General features: G+C 41.4%; 1 protein-coding gene across 4 annotated transcripts in view; it reads left to right on the forward strand.

Annotated features, from left to right (window-relative positions):
* CHD6 (chromodomain helicase DNA binding protein 6) overlaps positions 1-23850 on the forward strand; it is a 203486-nt gene that overhangs the window by 113963 nt on the left and 65673 nt on the right. For all 4 annotated transcript variants that reach the window (XM_055346281.1, XM_055346261.1, XM_055346291.1 and 1 more), the window contains 5 exons: positions 635-811; positions 1412-1555; positions 5108-5363; positions 6168-6378; positions 15530-15725. In XM_055346281.1, the coding sequence (XP_055202256.1) occupies positions 635-811; positions 1412-1555; positions 5108-5363; positions 6168-6378; positions 15530-15725 (984 nt within the window). The remainder of the gene's footprint in view (positions 1-634; positions 812-1411; positions 1556-5107; positions 5364-6167; positions 6379-15529; positions 15726-23850) is intronic.

Below are 23850 nucleotides of genomic sequence, written 5' to 3' on the forward strand. Positions count from 1 at the left end.
CCCAGTTACAAGGTAAAATTAACCGTATCTGAATAGGAGCAAAGGAGATCTCTTTGGGTATTCAGGCTCTGCGTTGTTGAGACCAGCCCTGGCTGGGTGTGTGTGAATCAATACCCATCTGCTTTCCTTACCATGACAAATTTTTTTTTTTTAAGATTTTATTTATTTATTCATGAGAGACGGAGAGAGAGACAGAGAGGCAGAGGGAGAAGCAGGCTCCATGCAGGGAGCCCGACACGAGACTCGATCCCGGGTCTCCAGGATCAGGCCCTGGGCTGAAGGCAGCACTAAACCGCCGAGCCACCGGGGCTGCCCCTTACCATGGCAATTAATAAATAATAAATAAAAAGCTTCCTTGCAGTGTCTTCCATATTTACTCACAAGTCTGGCCATTGTGAGGGCCTGTGTCTCTTACTTGTGTTTCATCGATGCATTGAGGTCTCTCTCTTGTCTAAATAGCTGGTTCATCCTTATATATTCTCTTTCTGCAAACAAGGAAGTACAGTGCTTACTGGCTTCTCTTACCTAGGCTCTAGCATTTTACAGTCCTGCCTCCTCTGCTTCTATTGGGAGCACATTAGCTGAATTCTGTAGTCATGACATAAAGCTTCACCTTCCATTGTGTCACCCTCAGGGAAACCCCCTTTCAGGAGTCTTCAAGTTCCATGTTGTCATCACAACGTTTGAGATGATCCTGGCAGACTGCCCGGAGCTGAAAAAGATTCACTGGAGCTGTGTGATCATTGATGAGGCCCACAGATTGAAGAACAGGAACTGCAAACTTCTGGAGGGTCTAAAGCTCATGGCCCTGGTGAGAGCTAGCAAGCTCATTACATTAACACAGGTTCCATCTATTCAGTATGGAAGCATTCTGTAGCCATTCTGCATTGTAGCTAACTTGTGCAGAGTCTGTTTATTCTTTTTTTTTTTTTTTTTGCCTTCTATACCTGTGATAGTGTAGGAATCAGAAGGGTTTTTTTGTTACAAACTGGGTCAACAATTGGACCTTTGCCACAAATAGATTCCCAAGAGGACCCAGGGTAGCCTTAAATAGCATGAAATTTGTGACCTGGATATGTAAGGTGTTTCGGCTTGTTTCCAAGACCCTGAATGATCCAGTACCAAGGATGATGGCCTTGGCCCAATGCCCAGTATGTAGAGGGTAGTAATAATGAATGAATGTTGCTTTTACTAACGTGAAATTGCTGCTGGAATCAATGATGTAAAAGGAATGTTTATCTTTTTATTGACTATACCGACCATGAAATGGTGACATCCTATCTTTTCATTAAAACAAAACCTAATTGCCCCAAGGTGAGTACAGAATGCCCAGGCTTGATCCCCCCGCCCCCCAAAACATACTGTTTTGGTGGCTCAAACATTGCTCATTTTGTACTGTTAATTTGTGCAGGAACACAAAGTGCTGCTCACTGGGACACCCTTGCAGAACTCTGTGGAAGAGCTCTTCAGCTTGCTGAATTTTCTGGAGCCATCACAGTTTCCTTCAGAGACTGCTTTCTTGGAGGAATTTGGAGATCTGAAAACAGAGGAACAGGTAAATAAGGGCCTGAAGGATTGATGATAATGTGGTGATTACCTTCACCATCAAGGAGAGAACAAGCCATTGTAGGGATAGGCATTAGCCAAGTCCTCACATCTCTGCTAAAAAGAGCGTTACCTCCTTTATTTAATTTGTTTTTTTTATGTCGGGGAGGGTAAACTGATCATTAGGAGTTCTTACTACTCTGGAGGATAAATGAATCAACATCCAAAATACCCTGTATTAGCATATCAGGCCTCTTGCCTTCATTGATCTCACATGTGAGTTCAGTGATTTTGTTTCACCCTGAACTCAGGAGCGTGGTGCCGCCTTCTGCTTTCCTCATTCTTCATCTTTCCTCCTACATCCTGCAACATGTTCCCAAGCTTATCTTCCTGAGTATAACAAACTACACAGGTAGTGAGGAAAAGAAGGCAGTCATATACTAGAAGAGTTGGTAAGTCCAATTTTGTCCAAATCAACCAGATTGGTTTTCAGAGATCTAGTCCTGAATCCATCTTATTGGACTAAAAGCTAAATCAGAACAGCCAACATTAATAAGTATCTATTATATGTGATGGGTAGAAATCTTGACTAGAAATTATGGAAATAAGCCAGACAAGTTGAAATGCTATAAGAGGAACAAGTAATAGAACTGGAGATTTTAGAAGAAAAAAGGTCACCTCTGGGAATTGGGACAGCCTTTGTGGACAGAGAGCAATTTGGAAATGGGACTTTGAAAGGTGGGTATATTTTCCGTTGTGGAGAGAGAAAAGATGGTTTGCACAGGAGAAAAAAAACACCTGGCATAATCAGCCATGGAATTTGTTGTAGGGAATCATCTGGTTGAGCTGGAAACCGTGTCGATGAATTGTGGAGCATGAGGCCAGAGAGGGTGAGGGTTATATCATGGGAAGGTCTTGAAAGATGGCTTGAAGTATTTGGGAGGTATTAGGGAAGCAATGCAAAGATTAATTGCAGGGATGACATAATTAGTTATGCTAAATTAACCTAGCAATGCTGTGGGAGTGGGTTGGGGCAGAGAATTGGGGAACTGAGAAGGTTTGGGATCTTCACTAACAGATGTCAGGAGTACATTCTGTGGTTCCAGTCTGTTTCTACTTCTGTGGCAAGTCAGACTTTGAGGGCAGTGAATAATCCAGCTTCATTCCACTTCTCTACATTTGCAGTATCTATTGATCTTTCAAAAGCCAGCTCCCAACCCTCTCTCCATTTTTGGACCATTAGCAATGTGTCCTCTTCTCCCGTTGCACTTATTTTGTGGTATGCATTTTTTCTTCTTCCTAGACAATGACCTCCTTGAGGACAAGGCCCACCTCTTCTCCAGGTTGTGTTTGTTGTATTGACCAGCACAGTGTCTGGCATATAGTATACTCTAAATGATTCAAGGTATGAACCAAGTGAAGGGCAAAGCTGAACCCAGCATGTGGCAGATTGGCATTTGTCCATATCTTTAATAATTATCTACGTGTGTCTTTCCCTTTGGGATCTTATATAGTAATTCCTAATCCACTTGGGGGATAGATTCCTAAGTACCGTGGTCGATAAAATCAAGGTCCCAGAAATGGGTTAGATTTAAGGTTGCGGTTAGTTAGGAGAAAACTTTAAAAAGGGCATCAAATGTCTATATTTTAAATCACAGGAAAAAAAAGTTCCAAAATATATCAGCTTCCAAATGAAGCATGTTTATCATTGTTTAAAATCTGTTCTACTGACTCTGCTAAATCATTGTCTATAAGTCATTTTGTATTTTTTTTCAGGAGCATTGATTCTGCACACAACTTTTTTATGCAGAATGTACCCCCTTTTAATATATATTTTTTTAAAAAAGATTTACTTGAGAGACAGAGATAGCGAGAAAAAGCACAAGCAAAGGGGAGGGACAGAAGGATAGGGAGAGCAGGCTCCCGGCTGAGTAGGGAGCCTGACATGGGGCTCAATCCCAGGACCTCAAGATCATGACCTGAGCCAAAGGCAGACACTTAACCATCTAAGCCACCCTAAAATGTTTTTTTTTTTTTTTAATTTTATTTATTTATGATAGGCACACAGTGAGAGAGAGAGAGAGAGAGGCAGAGACACAGGCAGAGGGAGAAGCAGGCCCCATGCACCGGGAGCCCGACATGTGACTCGATCCTGGGTCTCCAGGATCGCGCCCTGGGCCAAAGGCAGGCGCTAAACCACTGCGCCACCCAGGGATCCCCCCTAAAACGTTTTTGAACAGCCCTTTATAACTTAAAACTCAGTCTTTTGCACTTGCCCTTCCTTATTTTATTTTTCCACCAGGATTAATCTTACAGGTCTCATGTTTTAGCTCAGGGTTAAGTCAGGTGCCTTGGTTTTTGAATCCCTTGTCTGTCATTGTCTTCTTGGGAGAGGAAGCAAGTCACCTTGCCAGTGCAGTCGGGTGAATAGAGATGTGCTGTCCAGGTCTGAGCTGTTAGGAGAAGAACAGACAAATCATAGCAAAGACTACTACTGTCAGTTCAAAGTGCCCCTGAGATGACAGCTCATGTGATGGCATGAGAGACCTCATCTTACAGCATCAATTCCCTACATGCTGCTACACCAAACATGTTTGCTGCTGTTACTTAGAAGCTGTAGGAGGGGTCTGCTTCCAGAGTGCCTCTACTTCTTTTTTTATTTTTTAAACCTAAAATATGATTGATCTGTAACTTTAGTGTCAGGTGTGCATGATAATGATTCGATATATGTACATATTATGAAATGATCACCGTAATAAGTCTAGTTAACATTTGTCACATATGTAGCCACCATTTTTTCTCTAGTAATGAGAACTTTTAAGATCTCTCCTAGCTGCTTTCAGTTATACGGTATTATTAACTGTAGTCATTGTGGTCTAAATTACATTCCTGGGACTTATTTTGTAATGGAAAGTTACCACCCCCTTTGAGCCCCCTTCACACATTTTGCCCACCCCTCAATTGCCTCTACTTTTTACTTTGTTCTCTCAGCATTAAGTGTAATGTGTCACTTGTCCCTCCTATAGCTAAAGTTGTCCTCAGGTTATGGCTGCACAGTGTGGGCATGATTGAGAGGCGTTTGCTTTCTCCATCCTAGAGAGTAGGTACTGTCTTTTATATCTTTCTCCCTTTATTGTAAGGTTGCCACCTAGGTTTTCAGTGACTGGGAATTAAAACCAGGCGCCCCCCCCCTTTTTAAAAGATTTATTTATTTATTTATTCATGAGAGACACACAGAGAGAGGTAGAGACATAGGCAGAAGCAAGCTCCATGCGGAGAGCCTGATGTGGGACTTGATCCCAGGACCCTGGGTCACACCCTGAGCCAAAGGCAGATGCTCAACCACTGAGCCCCCCAGTGTCCCAAAACTGGATCCCTTTTTTTCTTGAGGTCCAATTATAAACTCCCCATGTTTAGGGATCAGTCATGATCTTTCATTTCATCTACTACCACCATACTATGATTAGATGCCCAGGAGAGTGTGGTAAAAGTTGGAATACCTCAGTAATCAACCATTAAAATCTGATATGGGCAGGTGAACAGGTCTCATTTCCCTGGACAGGTGAAGAAACTGCAATCTATCCTAAAACCCATGATGCTTCGGCGGTTGAAAGATGATGTGGAAAAGAACCTTGCTCCCAAACAAGAGACGATCATTGAAGTAGAGCTGACCAATATCCAGAAAAAGTACTACCGTGCCATCCTGGAGAAGAACTTTTCCTTCCTGACCAAGGGTGCAAATCAGCATAACATGCCCAATCTCATCAACACCATGATGGAGCTGAGAAAGTGCTGTAACCATCCCTACTTGATCAATGGTGAGTCGGGGAAGCAGGGAGCAGCTCAGGACTGCTGTGGGCCTCTGCCAGAAGCTAATGATAACCAGCAATCCTATGTTTTGAGTTCCATTAAATGCTAGGATATATGTATGCTTTTCTATGATGTATGTTTTCAACCACTGCTCAGAGTGGTTGGTGGATCTGGGTAAGCCATCTGGTAGTGAGTGCACAAAGCTAATTTCTCTACCAACTCTCTGCCATCAGAGGATGGACAGCGCTCATCAATCTGCTATCCTATATTTACTTGCAGTCCAGCACATACTGTGCACTTTGGGACAGGGAATTGTATTATTTAGCTGAATAAATGATCGTGATGCAATCAAATTAAAACTCTCTGCAGATAAATTAACAGTTAATTATACTAACTAGAGAACACATCAGAAGCTTTTTTTTAACAATAAAACTTTCTGATTAAATTTTACATCAAATTGTAGCTTGAATTTGCTTACAGCTAGTTTTTATGATATCAATAGGTTTGTCTTTTTGTTATCTTTCTGTAGAGGTTTCTTTACTTGTATGATTCAGCTTGGTATCTCCAGTTCTTTCTCTACTTGGTAAGGTTTCCCAGGAAAGCAAAAGCACCTGTGTTCTCTGCAAAATGGCCCTGGTGCCACTACAGAGCCCTCTGCTGAGGGCACAAAGTATGCACACAGAGCATCGCCTCACTGGACTGTTGGTCTGGATCTAGAAATTCATTTCATTTCTTATAGGATCTGTAGAGCAAAAAGCAGTTTTTACCCTCAGAGTTTGTTCAAGGAATAGTTTTGTTCCATTCCTTTTCAGGGGCAGAGGAGAAAATTCTGGAAGATTTCCGAAAAACTCACAGCCCTGATGCCCCTGACTTTCAGCTGCAGGCCATGATTCAAGCAGCAGGGAAGCTGGTGCTGATTGATAAACTGCTCCCTAAGCTGATTGCAGGTGGTCACAAAGTACTCATCTTCTCCCAGATGGTGCGATGTCTCGATATCCTGGAAGATTATCTCATCCAGAGAAGGTGAGAACTTCTTTCAAAGCTGTGCATCAGATGCTGCAGGCAGTTCTTTTTTTTTGGGTACCTTTTGATTCATTTAAAAATGATGTTTTAACAACAATAAAGCATTCAAACATGGAGAAAAGTAATCTCTTCCTAAAGATTGACTGAAATTCAGAGTTAAATCCTGTGACCAAGTAGGGCCAATTTTAACTGCCTAAACGGAATTTCACGGCCTCTGATATGGAGCCCTTGTTTTACTTAAAAGGTTAAGAAAATAATGCATTTACTTTTTTTTCTCCCTTAATAATGATGAGAGAAATACTACCTGGAAAGCATCACTGTATCAAGTTGCTAAAAGAGTGTAAGTTGACAGCTCACAAAAAAATTGGGTATACTTTATGTCCTTTCTCAGCAAACCCTCTAAGGTTTTATGATACACTAGCTGTGGCATTCCAATCTATTTTCTTGTTCATACTCCTATAATTCCTTGAGCCTAAGTTCCATCACTCACACAGGTAAACAGTCTGTGGTGTTATGTTATATGGGTTGTTTTGATTCTGTGTGGACACTACATTTGTCACTTTATATAGTGGACTTTACGTTCCCAGTCACTGGGATACATCAATGATCCAATGATGATAAATGGATTTTTAAGAATTTGTGCAATGATAAAATACTTTTCAAGGTCATAGAAACTATTAGTTTAGGCATTGCTAAGTTTAAAGGAAAGCTTTGGTTTCATAAAGTAATCACAGCAAATCACAATTGTCTTAAATATTCTGATCTTGAAAATCCTGTTAGGTGTTGTAACATGTAATTGATAGAAGAAGTGTTAACAGAACTGACACATTCAGCAGTGGGATACGCTGACATTTAATGTGACATAAATCGTTCTCCAGAATCAAATTAGACAATAAAAGAATTCCTCAGAGTCCTACAGTGGAGGTCTTTAGGTAGAGAATTCTTGAGATGTGTATTATTTTTTTCTTTGGGAAGGTATAATGAGTAAATCAAAACTAGTTAATGCAATTTCATATTTTATAAATTTACTATAGGAACCCATTGCCAAAAACTTGCTTCTTTTAAATATATTATCTGACTCTTCAAAATATATACAACTACTGACTCGCAGTTTGTTTTTTTAAAAGAACCTCCCCTGCAAAATGGGTAACAGTGTAATAAACAGACTTTTACCAAATACAGATGTCTCATAGCTCCCTTTTATGCACTTTGTTCTTATCATGTATTGCTCATTTTGTTTTCAAATTATTTAAGTATTAAATTTCCTTTGAAAAGTCAGATATATATGACCTTACCACTGGCTCCAAGCTCCCACTCATACACAAGATGGAATATCTTTTCTATTTTGTGCACACAAACATTTAGTTTTGTCGTCCATTTGTTAATATTCTACATTCTATTTTGTAGTTCACCTTTTTATTTAATATATCATGAGTTTTTTTTAAATTCATTTTCTACAGTCTGATTTTGATGACACCATATGTTGTTCCCAGTTTTTCAGGATTATAAGGAACCCTGTAGCTGTCCCTTTAGGGTCATTGTGAATGTTTCCAGTTATTTCTTTAGGCTAAGTTCTGATGTACACTTTTAAAAGCACTTGATACATATTTCCAAAATACCCTCTGGAAAGATATTGTTAGCTTTATGCCTTTGAACAATGTACGAGAATGCTTTCTCTCCCCTTGCTTTTCCCCCCATACCCCACTTAATCTTAGCTAATTCAGTGAGCCAAAATTATGGTCTCTTAAGTTGTATTTCTGAGTAATAATGGGAGTAAATATTTTTCCATATATATTAGCTATTTGCAGTTTTGTGTGTGTGAACTGCTTATTCGTGTTCTTCCATTTTCTGTTGCTCTTTGCCTTTTTATTATAAGAATTGTTTACTTAAGAATATAGCATACTATTCCCTAGTATTGTTTTTTACTTTTTGTTTATGAGTATGATTTTTTTGTTTATCTTACTTTTAGAAGTTTCAAGTTTTCTAGTAGTCAAAACTCGCATTTTAAAACAGCTTTAAATAAACTTACATGCTTATTTATGCTTAAATTTAAGGTTAAATGCTTAAACTAATAGGCTTAAAAAGGCTTCCTCTATCTCTCAACCAAACACTCAAATAAATATTCTTAAGTATTTTCTTTACGTTTTTTTTTGGTGTGGTTTCTTCACCCCAGCTGCATCAAACAGGGTTCTTCTGGCCTTAATATCATCGTTAATTTTTTCTTTTTAATTTAGTTTTTATTCCAGCAAAGTTATACATGTACATATTTTAAAGAGCCAAATTATTTTGTTAGACTTTCAAAAAAGTGCCTTTCCCAATAGCACCCTTCCCACCCAGCCCCAGAAACTATTACTGTAAACCCTTTTACTGTTTCTTTTGGTATTTATAGCTATACCTAAACAATGTTAGTAGTTGTAATTTTTTGATGATTTTTAGTTTGGGGTATTACCTGTTCCCACTATGGAAGATAAGCATTTGTTTTCTCTCATTGCCCCCTCCTCCCCACATGACTCCCGTAAACACTAAGTGACAGCCCAGCCATCTAGTATGCTGCTTACAATTTTTTTCTTGCACAATTTTTTTCCCCTGAAACTAAAAATTCTTTTTTTATTTGATTGCCTGTCATTGTTTCCCTATGATAACTTTGGTTCCAAAATTCATCTCGATTGTGTAAGTCTCCTCTTGTGTTCAAGCGTGTCCACTCCGTCTGCTCAGAGCCACCTCTGGTAGGACCACCCGTGGTGACCCTCTCCGGCCTGGTGCTCTTCCCTCCTGCTAACACACCACCACCTGTGCTCTCCTGCCTTCCCACTGACAAGTTTCTTTCCTTCCCTCTTGAGTGAAATCTCCTCCTTGGTGGATCCCATGTATGGCCTCAGGGAGCTTCTGAGGGAGGATGGATGATAAGTGAATGTTGATACTCCCTGGAATATCTTCAGTTGACTCTTCCTTGAGTAACACTTTGGCTGGGTTTGGGATTCTAGGTTAGAAGTAATTTCCCCACAGAATTTTGAGGGTTTGGTCCACTGTCTTCTAGCTTCCATTGTTGCTTCTTAGAAGTCCAAAGCCCTTGTGCTTCCTGGTCTGTGTATGTGACATGTTTTTTTCTATTCAGAAGCTTTGACTTTTCCTCTTTGTCCCAGTGCTCTGGAATCATACACTGAACTGTCCTTTGTATGGGATCCGTTGAACTGGCTACTGATCAGGTCTTTCTCATCTGAGATCTGTGTTCCTTCAGTTCTGGGGAATTTGTATTTTATCTTCCACTTAAAAACTATTTTGTTCAGTTTTCTCTTTGTGGACTCCTGTTATTTATATGTCAGACCTTCTAGACTGGTCACTTGATTTTCTTTCCATTCTGTCTTACTATATTTTACTACACCTTTAGTGGGATTCTTTCTTCTACTCTGTCCTCCCACCCCTAGGTTTTCATTTTTTCATTATGTAATTGTATTTTCAATTTCCTAGAATATTTTGTTCTCTAAAATATCAATTTTCATAGCATTCAACTGGTTGTTTCAGAGGTGCATTGTCTGCCTTTTTGAGATGAATCATCATAGAGGGATTTTGTTTTATTTTTTAATCTTCCTACAGTGTCTGTTTTATCCAAGTCAGATTTTTTTTTTTCTCTTTTTGTTCGTTTGTCTCCTTTTCATGTTAGAACTCTAGGTTGGCCTTTTGTTTTTGTTTTTTTTTTTCCTTCTCCTTTCAGCACTTTTAAATGTTATTCCACTGTGTCCTGGCCCACGGTTTCTGATAAGAAGGTCTGTGGTCATTTAGGTTCCTGTTCCCTTGTATGTAATGTGGTGTTTTACCAAGATTGTCTTTTGATTTTTAACAGTTTGTGATGTGTGGCATTCATCCTGTGTAGATTTCATTGAGCTTCTTAAATTTGTAAATGTTTATCTTTCATCCAACTTTGAAGTGCTTGGCCAGTTCTCCTTCAGTTTCTTTTTTTTCCTTTTGCTCTATTCTTTTGTTTCTTTGTGAGACTGCAATCACCTGTATGTTTGACCTTCTCATATTGTCTATAGGCTCTATTCTTTTATTTATTTCAGTCTGTTTTTTCTTCTTTTATCTGTCTTCTTATTCTTTTCTCTGTCAGTTTCCATTGTGCTAATTACTACACCCATCCAGTGCTTTCTTTTAGAGATTGTACTTTGGTTGTAAGCTTTCCATGTGATTATTAACTTTTGTGTTCCTTTGCTGTGATTTCCTATCTTTACTATATACATTCTTTCCCTGAGCATAATTGTAATAGCTGCTTTAATTATAACATGTTAGATTTGACACCTTAATAATGGGTCACGTTTCTCCTTTTTCTTCACACAAGTTTGTTGCATAATTTTGGTGTTTCCCCCTGAACATTGCGAATACTTTGTTGTGGAGATGCAAGATTCTGCTCTGGTACTGTGAAGATGGCAAGTTTGATCTGGAGGCAGTTCACTAGGGGAGACCCAGAATGCACATCCTGTCAGTGTCTCTGGTCGGCAGCAGCTCCAGTCTCAGCTGAGCTGCCTTAAGCCTCCTCAAGCATGTGTAAGTTGGAGAGATCAGCCTGTCTAGCTAGTGTTTGGTAGAGTCTGTAGCCAGAATTTGGGGTTCACTGTCTCTGTGTCTCTACTTTCAGTAGATCCCTTCTCACCCTCTGGCAGTACTCATTGCCCTAGATTCCTTCCTCTGGTGCCTCTGGTCCAAAAGATAGTGGTTTTTTATCAAGTTTGTAGCTGCCTTGCTCCTCTGCCACCATAACGGTGGCTTTGCCTTTGGCCAAAACTACAAATTTCTGTTCCTCTCCAGAATCTGCCTCCTTTCCTCAACTCTCCAGTTGTCCTCTGATTGGTTTTCCTGTTTACTTGTGGGGTTTTTTTTTTTTGTTTTTGTTTTGTTTTGTTTTGTTTGTTTTGTATTTTGTCCATTTTATGGTTGTTACTTGCTGGAGGGTTGATGTGTTAGGACCTTCCCACTCCATTCCAGAAGCAGAGACTCTGTGCTTCAGATCATAGGCTCTCCTATATGTGAACACTGTCCATTCAGCAGGAACATCCCAATGTCTATATTTCAAGGTGTCTTTCTTCTCTCTTCTGCCTATAAGATGGGAACTTGATTGTACTGGGAGCCAATTGTGGTGAAGGGATGGAGAGAACTAGGGAATTCTCAGTCTCTAGCTCTTCCCTTTTATCAGTATAGTACCTCTAACTGTGGGGTAGAGCGAGTTACAGGTCTTCTGTTTACCCTCTGGCTGGAGTGGGTGATCTATAGGCTGATACTTTCACAAATATTCAGCTGTTCCTCTGTTTTAGACTCTTTGCTTCCCCATTTTCAGGATTACCTGGTGCCACCAGTGCCCGATCCCTTTGGATATTCTGCAATATTGAATTAAGTTCTTTCTTTTCTTTCTCTTTCTTTCTTTTCCTTCCTTCCTTCCTTTTTCTTTCTTTCTTTCTTTCTTTCTTTCTTTCTTTCTTTCTTTCTTTCTTTCTCTCTCTCTCTCTCTCTCTTTCCTTCCTTCCTTCCTTCCTTCCTTCCTTCCTTCCTTCCTTCCTTCCTTCCTTCCTTCCTTTCATAGGCTCCATGCCCAGCATGTGGAGCCCAACATAAGGCTTGAACTCAAGACCCTGATATCAAGACCTGAGCTGAGATCAACAGTTGGACGATTAACTGACTGAGCCACCCAAACACTCCTGAATTCAGTTATTTCTCACTTGAGAATCTTTAACTGAATTTCTTTGATTTTTTTTTTTAACATTTCAAATCTTTAGTCTTTCTGTAATTTTGTTAAATGGTGGAGATCTAATTTACTTCCAAATGTGTCTAATTTTTTGTTTATCATTGTAGTACATCTTTTCCTCCAGTCATATAAAATATTGTCCATAAAATATACTGAGATACTATCTATGCAGGGTGTGTGTCTTACCTTTGTATTCTTTGTATTTCTACTCCTTTACTCAGGTATTATTGTAGATAAATTTCAGACTTACTCTTTTTTCATCTATCCCTAACTACAGAAAAAAAATATATGTGTATGTGTATACACACATATGCATATTTGTATTTATACATCTATCCATTTGCTGGGATTTGGTTGACTTTTACACATTTAGTAGAACAGGAGTAATATCTTTTCAGTACTAAAGAACCTGATACTCTGCACATATTCAGGTCTACACTGTTGTTTTCAATAAATATTTATGAGGTACCTGCCTTGTGTTAGAACCTCTGTAGGTGTTAGGGCATGGTGAACAAACCAACATGGCACCTAGAGTCATGTTGCCAAGTCCTGCATGTTTCTTACTTTGAGCCTAATCTGTATTCTATATGTGTATAACTATTGTGAATGGGATTTTCTTTTTTTCATTCCTTGTTTTCCAGCTAGTTATTGCTGAGAGATGAGAAAGTTTTTCATTTCCCTTCAGGCCTTCTGAGGTCAGCATTTCCTGTTGTGCCAAAAATGCGTCACTGTCCCCCCCTCCCCAAAACAAAGCACACAGGTTTTCCAGACTGCCACCTGCTTCTTGTTGAAATTTGACAGTGACTGAGAATTACAGTTTGATGAGCCGCATAAACTCCCAGGGACTTTGTTCAAAATACAGTTGACGCAGAGGGTTAATTGCTACACTGATGTGTGTTATGGAAAATTTTTTGATGTCTGATTTCTTCATTCAGACTTACTAGCCCTCAAGATCTTCTTTGTTCTCGAGCCTCGATGCCTCTCCAGCTGTCAGTTTGGTTTTATTCCCGTTTAATTTCATGCCATATTCTCATACTGGGGTGAGGGCATAGCCAAGGGATCTGGCTCAGAAGGGAGTGGGTGAGGAACAGTTTAAGAGAACTCACATAATGGGATAGATTTTTAGCTTTGTGTTCTTTGAGAGCACTCCCTCAAAACTGAATGAATAATAGAAATGAGAATTAATGTTCCAATCATCCTGCACAATTTCTAAAGCTGTTGTTATGTCATAGCTTGCAGAATACTATAATTGTATGGGAATTTTTCCCCTGGGTGGTGGTTGAGTTATAGCATTGCTATTTATTGGTTTCTCCTCGTCCTTAAAGCTGTGCTAATTCCCTGCCTCCCTCAATCCATGGGCATCTAGCTCCTCTCTGATAGCTGGGGAATCCTTGGTGCCTTCAGCATTAATCGTCCACATGCGATGGTGGGGGTGGTGGCAACTCCTGTTTAATTGGATCTCAACCTTGTCTTCTGACTCCAAATCCTGTGCTTCTTCCATTGCATCAACCATATGCCCAGAATTCTGAGTACTGGTATCAAAACCATGTCAGTACCTATAGTTTCTTCTGCCAGCTTCCACTAGAGTTATCAGGTCTAATTTACCAGTGTTTCTTATTTTATCCTTTAATTTTCTCATTTAAGTTTTTCAGGCAGTCTTTCCATCCTCCTGCATTGAAATGTAGGATACATTATGAAGGCCATATAGCAAACTGGTTAAGAATGTGGACTTTGAGTTAAAAGGATCTCAGTTCAGCTCACCTGCTCAATGACTGAGGGGAATTTCATTGTTTTTGTTTTTGAAGTTTCCTCAGATATACAGAGGGGATGATAATAAAACCAGCCCTTAGGATTGTCATGAGACGTAAATGGGATGGTGCATATCAAGTTATTATTCCTGTGGCTATTAAAAATAGTAATGACCATTATACCTAACTGCCATATGGTTTTGTAGAATCCAGACATACAACCCTTTGCTTTTATCTTAGACACAAGCTCTTCCTACTCTGCCTTTATTAAGTCACCACCTCCTGTTTTATTTGCTACCATAGTACCACATATTATAGTGACGTCCATTACACTAAAAAAGAAGAAAAAGGGGAAATCTACACCTGTAATTCCAGGTGTTGATGCACTGTGGCTTTGTGGAAGGAAGACGTATTTTCAGACTTGGTTCTTTGCTTCATATGTGTCCCTTAGAGGCCTGTGTTGGTCTGGTTTCTCTATATGGATTTTCCTTTTCCTCAAGGAAGTCAGGATTATGTTGCTCGCCCTGTTTTCTAGAGCCATCCCCACACAGAGTCGTCTACCCTAGAGTGTCTATCCTTATTCTCTTACTGGTTATTCATCTGATGTTTTAGAAATCTGATTTCCCAAACTGTGGGCTACCGATAAGGTTTTTGTTAGGATTCACGTTCTTTAGGTGCAGGGTGACTTAGTCCTTTTGTTATTTTCCTTTTTGTTCTGCTTTACCAGCCAGTTCCTGCTTGCTGTTCAGGATTGGGCCTTGGGTAACATCCCCTTGTGAATTTATTCATCATCAGGGTACATAAGAAAAGAGTAAGGTATCAGCAGCTGTCCACATTGCTACTTTATTGATTCTGTATTAATCACATGATTCCATCACGAAGATGCCTTCTGTATTTAAATTGGATGGACAGATAGTAACACACTCCCATAGCAGTTTCAGTTTTGTTCTCCTTCCTTTTATCCTCTTCCCCATTATGCTTTCCGCCCCTGTTTCCACACAGGTGTTTGCCTTCTTAATGATAGCCAGCTGTACTTCCTTATTTTCTCTCCCTCTAAGAAGTCTTCAGTTGTCATCCCCTGCCCCCAACACAGCTCATATCCTTCTTGTGGTGGATATGTGTGGAAGTGTGCTGCCCAGGAGAACTGACGGGCTGAAGATGACCAGCCCAGATGCACAAGGACTGCCTGTTGGTATAGTCTGCTTACCATTCTCAAGTTACCCCAAAGCAGCTACACACTGATTTGAACTTTGATTCCTTATTAAGAGCACTACATAAAGTAGACAGTTGAGGCTTTTATGTGTTTTTCCTGGTCTTCTTAGTAGATTCAGTGCAAGTAAAAACTGGGAAATACTGGAGAATAAGTTGTTCAGGCTGTGGGGATTGTTATTTTATGTTTACAGTTCTTCTAGACCTTAGTTTGTGGCTGATATTTTTGTTTTGGTTTGGTTTTTGTTTGCCTGTTTTGGGGGGGTACGTTTTGCAGCGCAGTCTCTGGCGTCTGCCCTGCTGCCTATGTGGGCGGGAGGGATTCCTTGCAGACTACTCTCATTTGGTCCACATTTAGAAGTGAGGGATTTAAGGCCACGGGTCAACAGCTTCCTGCGTTGTTTGCTGCTCTCCATTGAAGTATGATTAACACCTGGGCTTTCGTTCATTTGGGTCCCCTCAGATACACCTATGAGCGAATTGATGGGCGAGTACGGGGAAACCTGCGCCAGGCAGCCATCGACCGGTTCTGTAAGCCAGACTCAGACCGCTTTGTCTTTCTTCTGTGCACCAGAGCGGGAGGCCTGGGCATCAATCTCACAGCCGCCGATACCTGCATCATATTTGATTCAGACTGGAACCCACAAAATGACTTGCAGGTAACCACTAGGATGATTGCTGTTTGCCTTAGCTGCCCCTGCATCTAAGAACATCATGATGGGGCCCGGCTTGCTGTAGAGTGTCTGCTGTGTTCATGCTGTGGTATCAGCTGGACAGCAGGCTTAGGGCCTCGGGCAGGGGTGAACGGAATAAAAAGTCAATGTCGACCTTTCCCATTAATCAGGGAGTAGTTCTTTCTTTTTGCTTTAAACCGAATGGTTTTTCCCAGTGGTGGCCTCCAAATATAGAACTACTGTTTATTTTTATTATCTGACATAAAGAAAAATATTAAGCTTAACTAGTTCTCTAATTTTTGATAATATAGAGTGATTCAGGCATTTTCACTGGTTGGTTTCTTAGATGGTCATATGTCCTGTACAGTAAAGGCGACAGGTAACCCAGAATTCCATTGTGTGGCCAGGTGACAGGCACTCCCTAGTTCATTTGCTGTCAACTTAGTACTGCATATTAGAGTTTATATGTGCTCAATTGAGTGAATTTGCAGACATTTTTTTTAGTTTTAACTAAAAAATTAAATAATTGGTGGCTTTAAAAGATTATCATAAAGATTGTAGTTAATACAGTTTTAAAAAATAAGCATAAATAAACAGGAAAATGACAGAGCTAACAGTTCTTTGGGTCAGAGTCCTTCATCTGCCCTGTTTCAAAGTAAAAACAATGACATTCTGGCCACATTGGACAGTGTGTCAGCCAGAAAAGATCTGACGTGTCAAGAATCCCATTTCTAGATTTACATCCATTTTCACAAATGATAAACTTCACCCTAAGCATATATTGTATCATGGGATATTTGTTAATACTAGGATTGTGAGTATGCAGTGGGGAAGGTGGTAGTGGCTCAAAACCTTTTTCATGATACAGATGATTGATAAAAGAAGTTTAGAGGCTTCTGTGTCACAAAATTGAAGGATATCCCCTCAGGGGACACTGCAAGGGATACCAGAAAAGGAGCTCACCTGGGGGGCGTTTGGGCTGTTGCCTGACCTACTGCTTCACACATTCTGCTTTGCCTTTTTCATTTAATCAGTTTCCAAATAAGATTTTGTTTGAAGAAAACAGTCTACTAGTTGGAAAAATGGCACTCTAAATTATTAAATTGGTGACAATTGACTAAAGTTCAGGGGAAAAAAATCATTTGTAAAACAAACTGTGTGGCACTGTGTTCAATGTACAGCTTCAGAGAAAACCAGTGGACACGACTAGTTCCCCATCAGGCCTTTCTACTGGTGAAGGGATATTTGGATCAAAGGTGAGTTGCTACATATAATGAATAACCACTTTTTTAAAGAATAATATACTTGATACTGACATAAAAATAAGCAAAAACTAATATTTGATTAGGTAACTAGCGAGAACCTAATTAGGATAGTGATATAGATCAGGTGGTGGGAAGTTATTGCCTATTGGTTGTCTGGCTTGAAGTAGTTTTATTGGAATACAGTCATACCCATTGTATACATGTTACCTCTAGTGCTGCCATGTTACAGTGGCATAGTTGAGTATCACAACAGAGACCATATTTACTATAATAGAAGTTTGCTGACTCTGATACAGATGAACCCTTAAGTCCTTGCCACCTGTAAAGTTCTCTGCTCCTTTGTAGTGCTCACCTGACTGAGCCTTGGTACCTGGGAGAATGATGGTATGAGAAGCTGAAATTGGGTGGGTAATTTGAGGGCATGATAGCTAGGCATGCCTGGGGGAATTTCCAGGGTGAGGGGATTGGAAGCACGGGGCTGGCATTTGGAGGCAGGTCATGGTCAAGGCAAGGATTTGGGGATGCCATGCTTCATCTAGGTGAATTCCTGGACATTACCAATTGCAAATAGGTGCCAATGCCAAGAGCTGGAACTAGCAAGAATGAGAGTGGTAGAGCCTGGTAGGGAAGATGAAGTCATCTGAAGTGATCGATTTGTATGCATAGCAGCCAGAGGGGGTGGGTGGGGCTGTCCAGAATTGGGGTCTCAGGAGAAGGGAGAGGCTTTGGAAAAGCTGTTTTTAATATCTACTGCTGGGGAGCTGACAAGAGATGAATAAAAGGAATAGCAGCAAAGTCAAATGGAAATTGGATCACTTGAGGCTTTTAGTCTGCTGGGTCAATTTCTGAACTTAATGTAATGCTCAGTCTCATTGGAGAAACAGACCACCAGCACTCCGGGCCATCCAGGGTGGGACCTTGAACCAAGAATGTGGCAGAAGGTAAATGAGTGAGGGTGTCAGTGGTGGCAGCAGCCCCAGGTGCAAGTTAGAGTTAGAATTCCTCAACTCTTGGGCTCCCAGACTGGCCACCAAATCTTCTGGTCTGGTCCTACTGCTATTTGCTTTGTTGTTGTTGTTGTTGTTGTTGTAAAAGTTTTGTACTTAGAGGGAACTGTCCTATATTTTTAAAATATTGGCCAGACTGGGTAGAAATTAAAGAATTGGGAAGAGTGATGTTAGGGCAAGGAAACCTGATCAGTGCAGTCTTTGTGGGGAGTGGGATCGGTTGTGAAGAAGACATGACAGTGAAAGGGAAGTCTAGTTCTGAGTTGCCCACAGAGATGGAGCAAGGTTGTGTACTTAGTTGGTGTGGGGAGGAGCCCAGGGGCTGGAGGCTGCCTGCAGAATGGTACACACTCAATATACATGCTCTCTCTTCCACATGCCCTTGTACTATGTGCCATAAATATGATGTAGGGGACAGAGTCTGGGTACTGGGACCTTGAGACCTTCATGTCGTTCCCAAGACTATTGCTAAGTTCCGCTGTGAACATCAGTGCAATGCGTTCCTAAGCCTAACAGTAGGAAACAATGAGACTATCTGTTCCCTGGTACTATCCTTGCTAGTTACATCATGTTGACCTACACATAGTCATTCACACAAGGGTACATAATCTCATATTTTTTGTAAAATGAATGAAAGCTTTCAGTCATCTCTAGTTCTTTATGGTTATTGAAGAACCACAATTCCTGCTCTGATAGATGATTGTATTTCTTTTGGAAGATGGCCTTGGCACAGAACGTTTATCTGTGTGTGGATTGAAATGTGTCCTGCCTGATACAAATGTCAGGGCCACAGAAAAGAGAATCTCATAAACAGGGCCTTATGCCTTACCCTACTGGGATTTCATCCTGGCCTCAGAGGTCTGAGTTCAGATGATAGAACATGTGAGTATTCACTCTGGTCTCATAAAGTGTGGAAAGATCTGGTGCAGTTCATGGTTATCCCCAGGCAAACTAGCATGGGAAAGCAGTGCCAGTGCTGGGACACTGTTTCTTGACTGATAGAAGGAAGACCCTCTCAGAGCCTTGAAAGGGAAGCCAACCTGACTAGAGGAGGCCTGAGGCCCTGAGGCAGGTCTGTGGACAAACCAGCTTCTGTAGCTGGAGAACATAGCTCCTTTCTCTGAGAAGTCAGCTAAAAGTCTAGGAGCACTGTTACCTTTTCTGGTGCTTTTTCATTATTATTATTAAACACTCATTCATCTTTTTCTTCTGATCACATTGGTGGGGTTTTCTGTGCTTTGGGGGTAGAATTAGGCTTAGGAATTGCTAGAGATGTTTTTTTTTTAATCTAGGTCTTCATGAAACAAATGACATCAAGTGTCATATGCTGTTTCCTCTGGTCTTACTAGAGCCTGAGGAGTTCAGTAAATTCTGTCTTCCCACAGGCCTAGATCTTAACCAATTAAGGAATAGACACAGAAGTACTACGGCGGATCAAAAGGTGAGCTTTCAGGATGCCTGGGTAGCTCAGTCAGTTAAACATCTAACTCTTGATTTCAGCTCAGGTCCTGATCTCAGTGTGGTAAGATTGAGCCCTGCATCAGGCTCTGTGCTCAGTACAGAGTCTGCTTGAGATTCTCTCTTTCTCTCTCTCATAATAAATAAAATCTGAAGGGGGAAAAGAAGATGAGTTTTAGTAAATTGTATAGGTGGGTTAGATGATATAGCTTGACCTGTAGCCAGAATGAGGCTCCCTCAGACTCCTGTCCTTGCATACCCTCATCCCAAGGCTAACCTTCCCGCAGAGAACTGCTGGCAGGCATAGAGTTGAGGAGAGAAAAAAGCAGCACTGAAGAATTGCACCTGTGTCAGAGGTGAACCAACTCGAGGTCCCTTTAACAGGCAGATCTTCCCTAGAGGTATCAGGTGAATGCACATCCTCTCTCAAACCTTGAACATGTCTGTTTAGATTCAGTGCATATAAGGAAATCGAGAGTGTGAATTCCCATGTTCTCACCTTCACTCAGGAGGCACAGCTGGGATCCAGTCCTGGCACATCAGGGTTCCTGGAGCACTGAGGTGAAGAAACAGCAAAGGGTACTCAGAGTAGCCTGAGAATGAAAACAAGCAGTGAAAAGCAGGTTTCTTTCCTTCTGGTTTACAGGAAGTCAGCAGTGCTGCTAGCTCTGAGGGCAGAGATGGGCCTGAGGAAGTAGCAGGGTACCACCGGTCTCACAGAGTCCACCAGCACCTGGCTTTCTCATTGCCCTGTGACACCTCAGATGCTCCTCCGGGAACTTTTTGCTCTTTCAGACCAGATTTCCTGAGGGTTGGATAGGCCTTGGGGTAACCGTGGTATAGCTGCATGGTTCCTTGTCGCTCTTGTTGATAAGGTCCCTAAAGGGAAGGTTCAGAAAGCATGAGAGCAGGGCTGCTGGCAGTGGGCATCGCCACAAGGGAATGCCACAACTGCCTGTCCACAGCATTTGGGAAGGGAGAGGGAATCCAGCCTGAGGAACAAGAGCCCCTTCCATGGTCCGCTCTAGGGGCCTGATGCACTATTCCAAAAGAGAGAGTTTCTGGTCCCCTCGGCCTCTTCCTCCACTGCCACACATTGCTGGCACCAACTCTGTTAGCAGTATGTAGGCCTGGAACTCAAAGGGCTAAATTCTACTGGCTTTACTTTTCTTTGCTAGAAGAAAGTTGAGAGTTTGTGAACGTTCTGTTACATGGTCCATTCTTTCAGTATTTGCTGAATACTGGGACGTGCCAGGCACTGTTCAAAGGGTTGGAGACACAGTGAGCAAGGCTAGTGGTTAGTGCTCTTCGTCAAAGTTTCATTTTAGTGGGGTGACAAGGGAAACTGAATGAGGTACAGACTGCATCCTTGTTACAGAGAAGTAAAACAGACTCAGAGGATGAGAATGGTGTCAGTTTGCCCTGTCCTAGAGAGTGATCTAGGAAGGCTTCTTAAGAAGATGACATCTGGAGCAGAGACCTAGGTGAGGGGCAGGATCTCAAATCTGTGATCAGAAGGAAGAATGTTTCAGACCAAGGGAACAGAAGGTGGGAATGAGCACAGGTGGTGCTCCTGAGACAGGTGGAATAAGGCACTTACTGTACAGCAGTGGCCACAAATAAAGTGAGCCAAGTTTTTGAGTATGCTCCTGTGTCTCTTTCCAGTTGCTGCTCTCTTTCACTCCCCACCTCTTTTTTGGGCCCCCCAAAGCACCCTTTCCCCATGCTGCCAACTTTTCTCTCCCTATATTCAGCTGGCTCTTGACTGACTTACTGACACATTGATTGAGCCCCACACAGCAGGCCAGGCCCTGGGGAAACAACAGCGGTCAAGACTTTGGTTTGGGTGACTAACTGAGCTACACAGTAGAAATGGAATGGGCAGGTGTCTGCTATTTCCCAAAAATGTTTACATTTTAAGAGGGGATGATACCTTTTCCAAAGGAATAAATCTGGAGCCAGAAACTTCCTATTCCAAAGCAGGCCTGCAAAGGAAATAGTTAAGGGAGGGCAGTGTCCAGTACGCCCTGATTCCTCCTGCAGGAAGAGCCCCTAAGTCCTCTTTTGCGTGAGTAGTTGGCCTGTGAAAGCAGACTTTTTAGAGTGCCAGAAGAGATATAAAATTGCTGTGCCTGAAATCAAATACTTGGGCTAAGAAATGGGCTAGGAAGCTATGCCAGTGCGTTAGGTGTGGTTGGGCTCAGCTGTGACTATAGGCATTTGTTTTTGCTTATCACTGAGGACCAAGTAGCATTGTAAAGTGTTAAAGAAAATGTACTTTTTAAATACAGGTAATGGGGACACCTGGGTTCCTCAGTGGTTAAGCTTCTGCCTTCAGCTCAGGGTGTGATCCCGGAATTCCAGGATTGAGTCCCGCAATGGGCTCCCTATGAGGAGCCTGCTTCTCCCGCTGCCTAGGTCTCTGTGTCTCTCATGAATAAATAAATAAAATCTTTAAAAATAAATAAAATCGAGGTAATGACTCAAAAAAGTAGATATAGGTCAAGAAAGAAGTTAACATTATGCTTGGTTTTTTGTACCAACTATTTAATTTTTATGTAATTGTAAAGATGTGGTACAAGATTGTGCCAAATTCTAGATCTGAAACTGACACGAGGGCTGGTATCAATTGGGAATCTGTCACTGTTCAATTCAGCTACTCCCCAGGACTTCTTCCCATTGTAGTCGTTGGGATCTGCGCCTGGTTGTTTGTTTTTAATTTTCTGAACGTCACTATTTGTTTCTTGTAGGCCTATCTTTGTTCACCTCAAATGTATTAAAGTAAGCAACAAACTCTGAGCCTGCATATCATGCAGGAGAGCATGTGAGCTCTGGAATTTTCCCATGGTGCTCCCTGCCCCCTCCTCATGGCCTACTCTGGAGGTTCTGTATTTGTGCCTTTGCTGAGGATTTCATTTGGACATTTGGACTTCATCTCAGTCACTGCCCTAGTTCTGAGTGTTTCTCTGTTTACCACGTTGTTTTGTGTGAGTTCTCATTAGGGAAATAAGGACTGTCATTGAGATTTAACTGTAACAGGATGAGTATCTTACATGTGACAGAACTTCATCCTGTTGTCTTTCAGGTAAGCCATCTTGAGAGAGCATGTAGCTATCTTCTGGTGTCATTTAGCTGCTTGTGACCATGCCCCATGCCCTGCCGCCACCCCACCCCCACCACCCCCATCCTGAGACAGGTTGGTTTTTCTCCATTAACAAGAATCCTGGAGACAGGTAGTCCAAGGTCAGGTGGCTTTACAGTGTCATCTGAGTCCCAGATTCCTTCTCTCTTTCTGTTCCACCATCCTCAGGGAATATGATTTACATCCTCTTTGTTCCAAGATGGATACTTCATACCTTAGGCAGGAAAGATAAGGAAGGAAGGTATGATGCATTTTTCAGGAGAGCAGAACTTTTCTAGATATCCCAATAGATTTCTGCATCTCCTCAATCAGGCTGTATTCCCTTGTCATCCCTGGGAGGCTAGAGGTGGTTGCAGGTGGACACATGGCTGCCCTCTACAAGTATCCTGGTTCTGGGATTGAGGAATAAGGAGAATATGGATACCAGGAAGGTAATTAGCAGTGTCTGCAGTTCTCCTGTATTGGACTTTTGCTCAATACATTTCTAAATTCCCTCCTCTTATAATTTACCTTCAACATCAGATGAGCCAGAGAAAGAAAATCAGTGTCAGTACTTGTGGCCACATATTATTCATGCTATGCAGGTTTCATAAACCATATTAGTTACCTTGATCACTTCCTTTGTTTGCTGATTATCCATCAGATCTTCTTCCTCAATAGATCTGCCACTAAAGATACCAAAAATGGATGTGGCAACTAACTGTAATAGCCAAAGGCCCAACAACTGAGTTGTCTAGCAATAGAAGACTGATTGACTAAGCCATGGTATTTTCAACTTGATAAAAGAATGAGGAATGTCTCTATATACTGCTATGGAATCATCTCTTGAGTATATTGTTGGGTGGCGGGGAAAAAAGATAAGGTGGAAAAGTATGCATAGTATACTCACCTTCACTATGAGCTTCACTAGTATGCTAGCATTCATCTAAAAAAGCTGTGTGGGTCTTGCTTCTTCCTGCCCTGCCCCCCAAATGAAAGATAAAACAAACAAACAAAAAAACACTTTATTTTTAAATTGTTACCTGTAGGGATCCCTGCGTGGCGCAGTGGTTTGGCGCCTGCCTTTGGCCCAGGGCGTGATCCTGGAGACCCGGGATCAAATCCCACGTCGGGCTCCCAGTGCATGGAGCCTGCTTCTCCCTCTGCCTGTGTCTCTGCCTCTCTCTCTCTCTCTCTCTCTCTCTCTCTCTCTCTGTGACTATCATAAATAAATTTAAAAAAAATTTTTTTTAAAAATA

The sequence above is a fragment of the Nyctereutes procyonoides genome, unplaced genomic scaffold (assembly GCF_905146905.1).
Source record: "Nyctereutes procyonoides isolate TBG_1078 unplaced genomic scaffold, NYPRO_anot_genome, whole genome shotgun sequence".
Taxonomy (NCBI): Eukaryota; Metazoa; Chordata; class Mammalia; order Carnivora; family Canidae; genus Nyctereutes; species Nyctereutes procyonoides.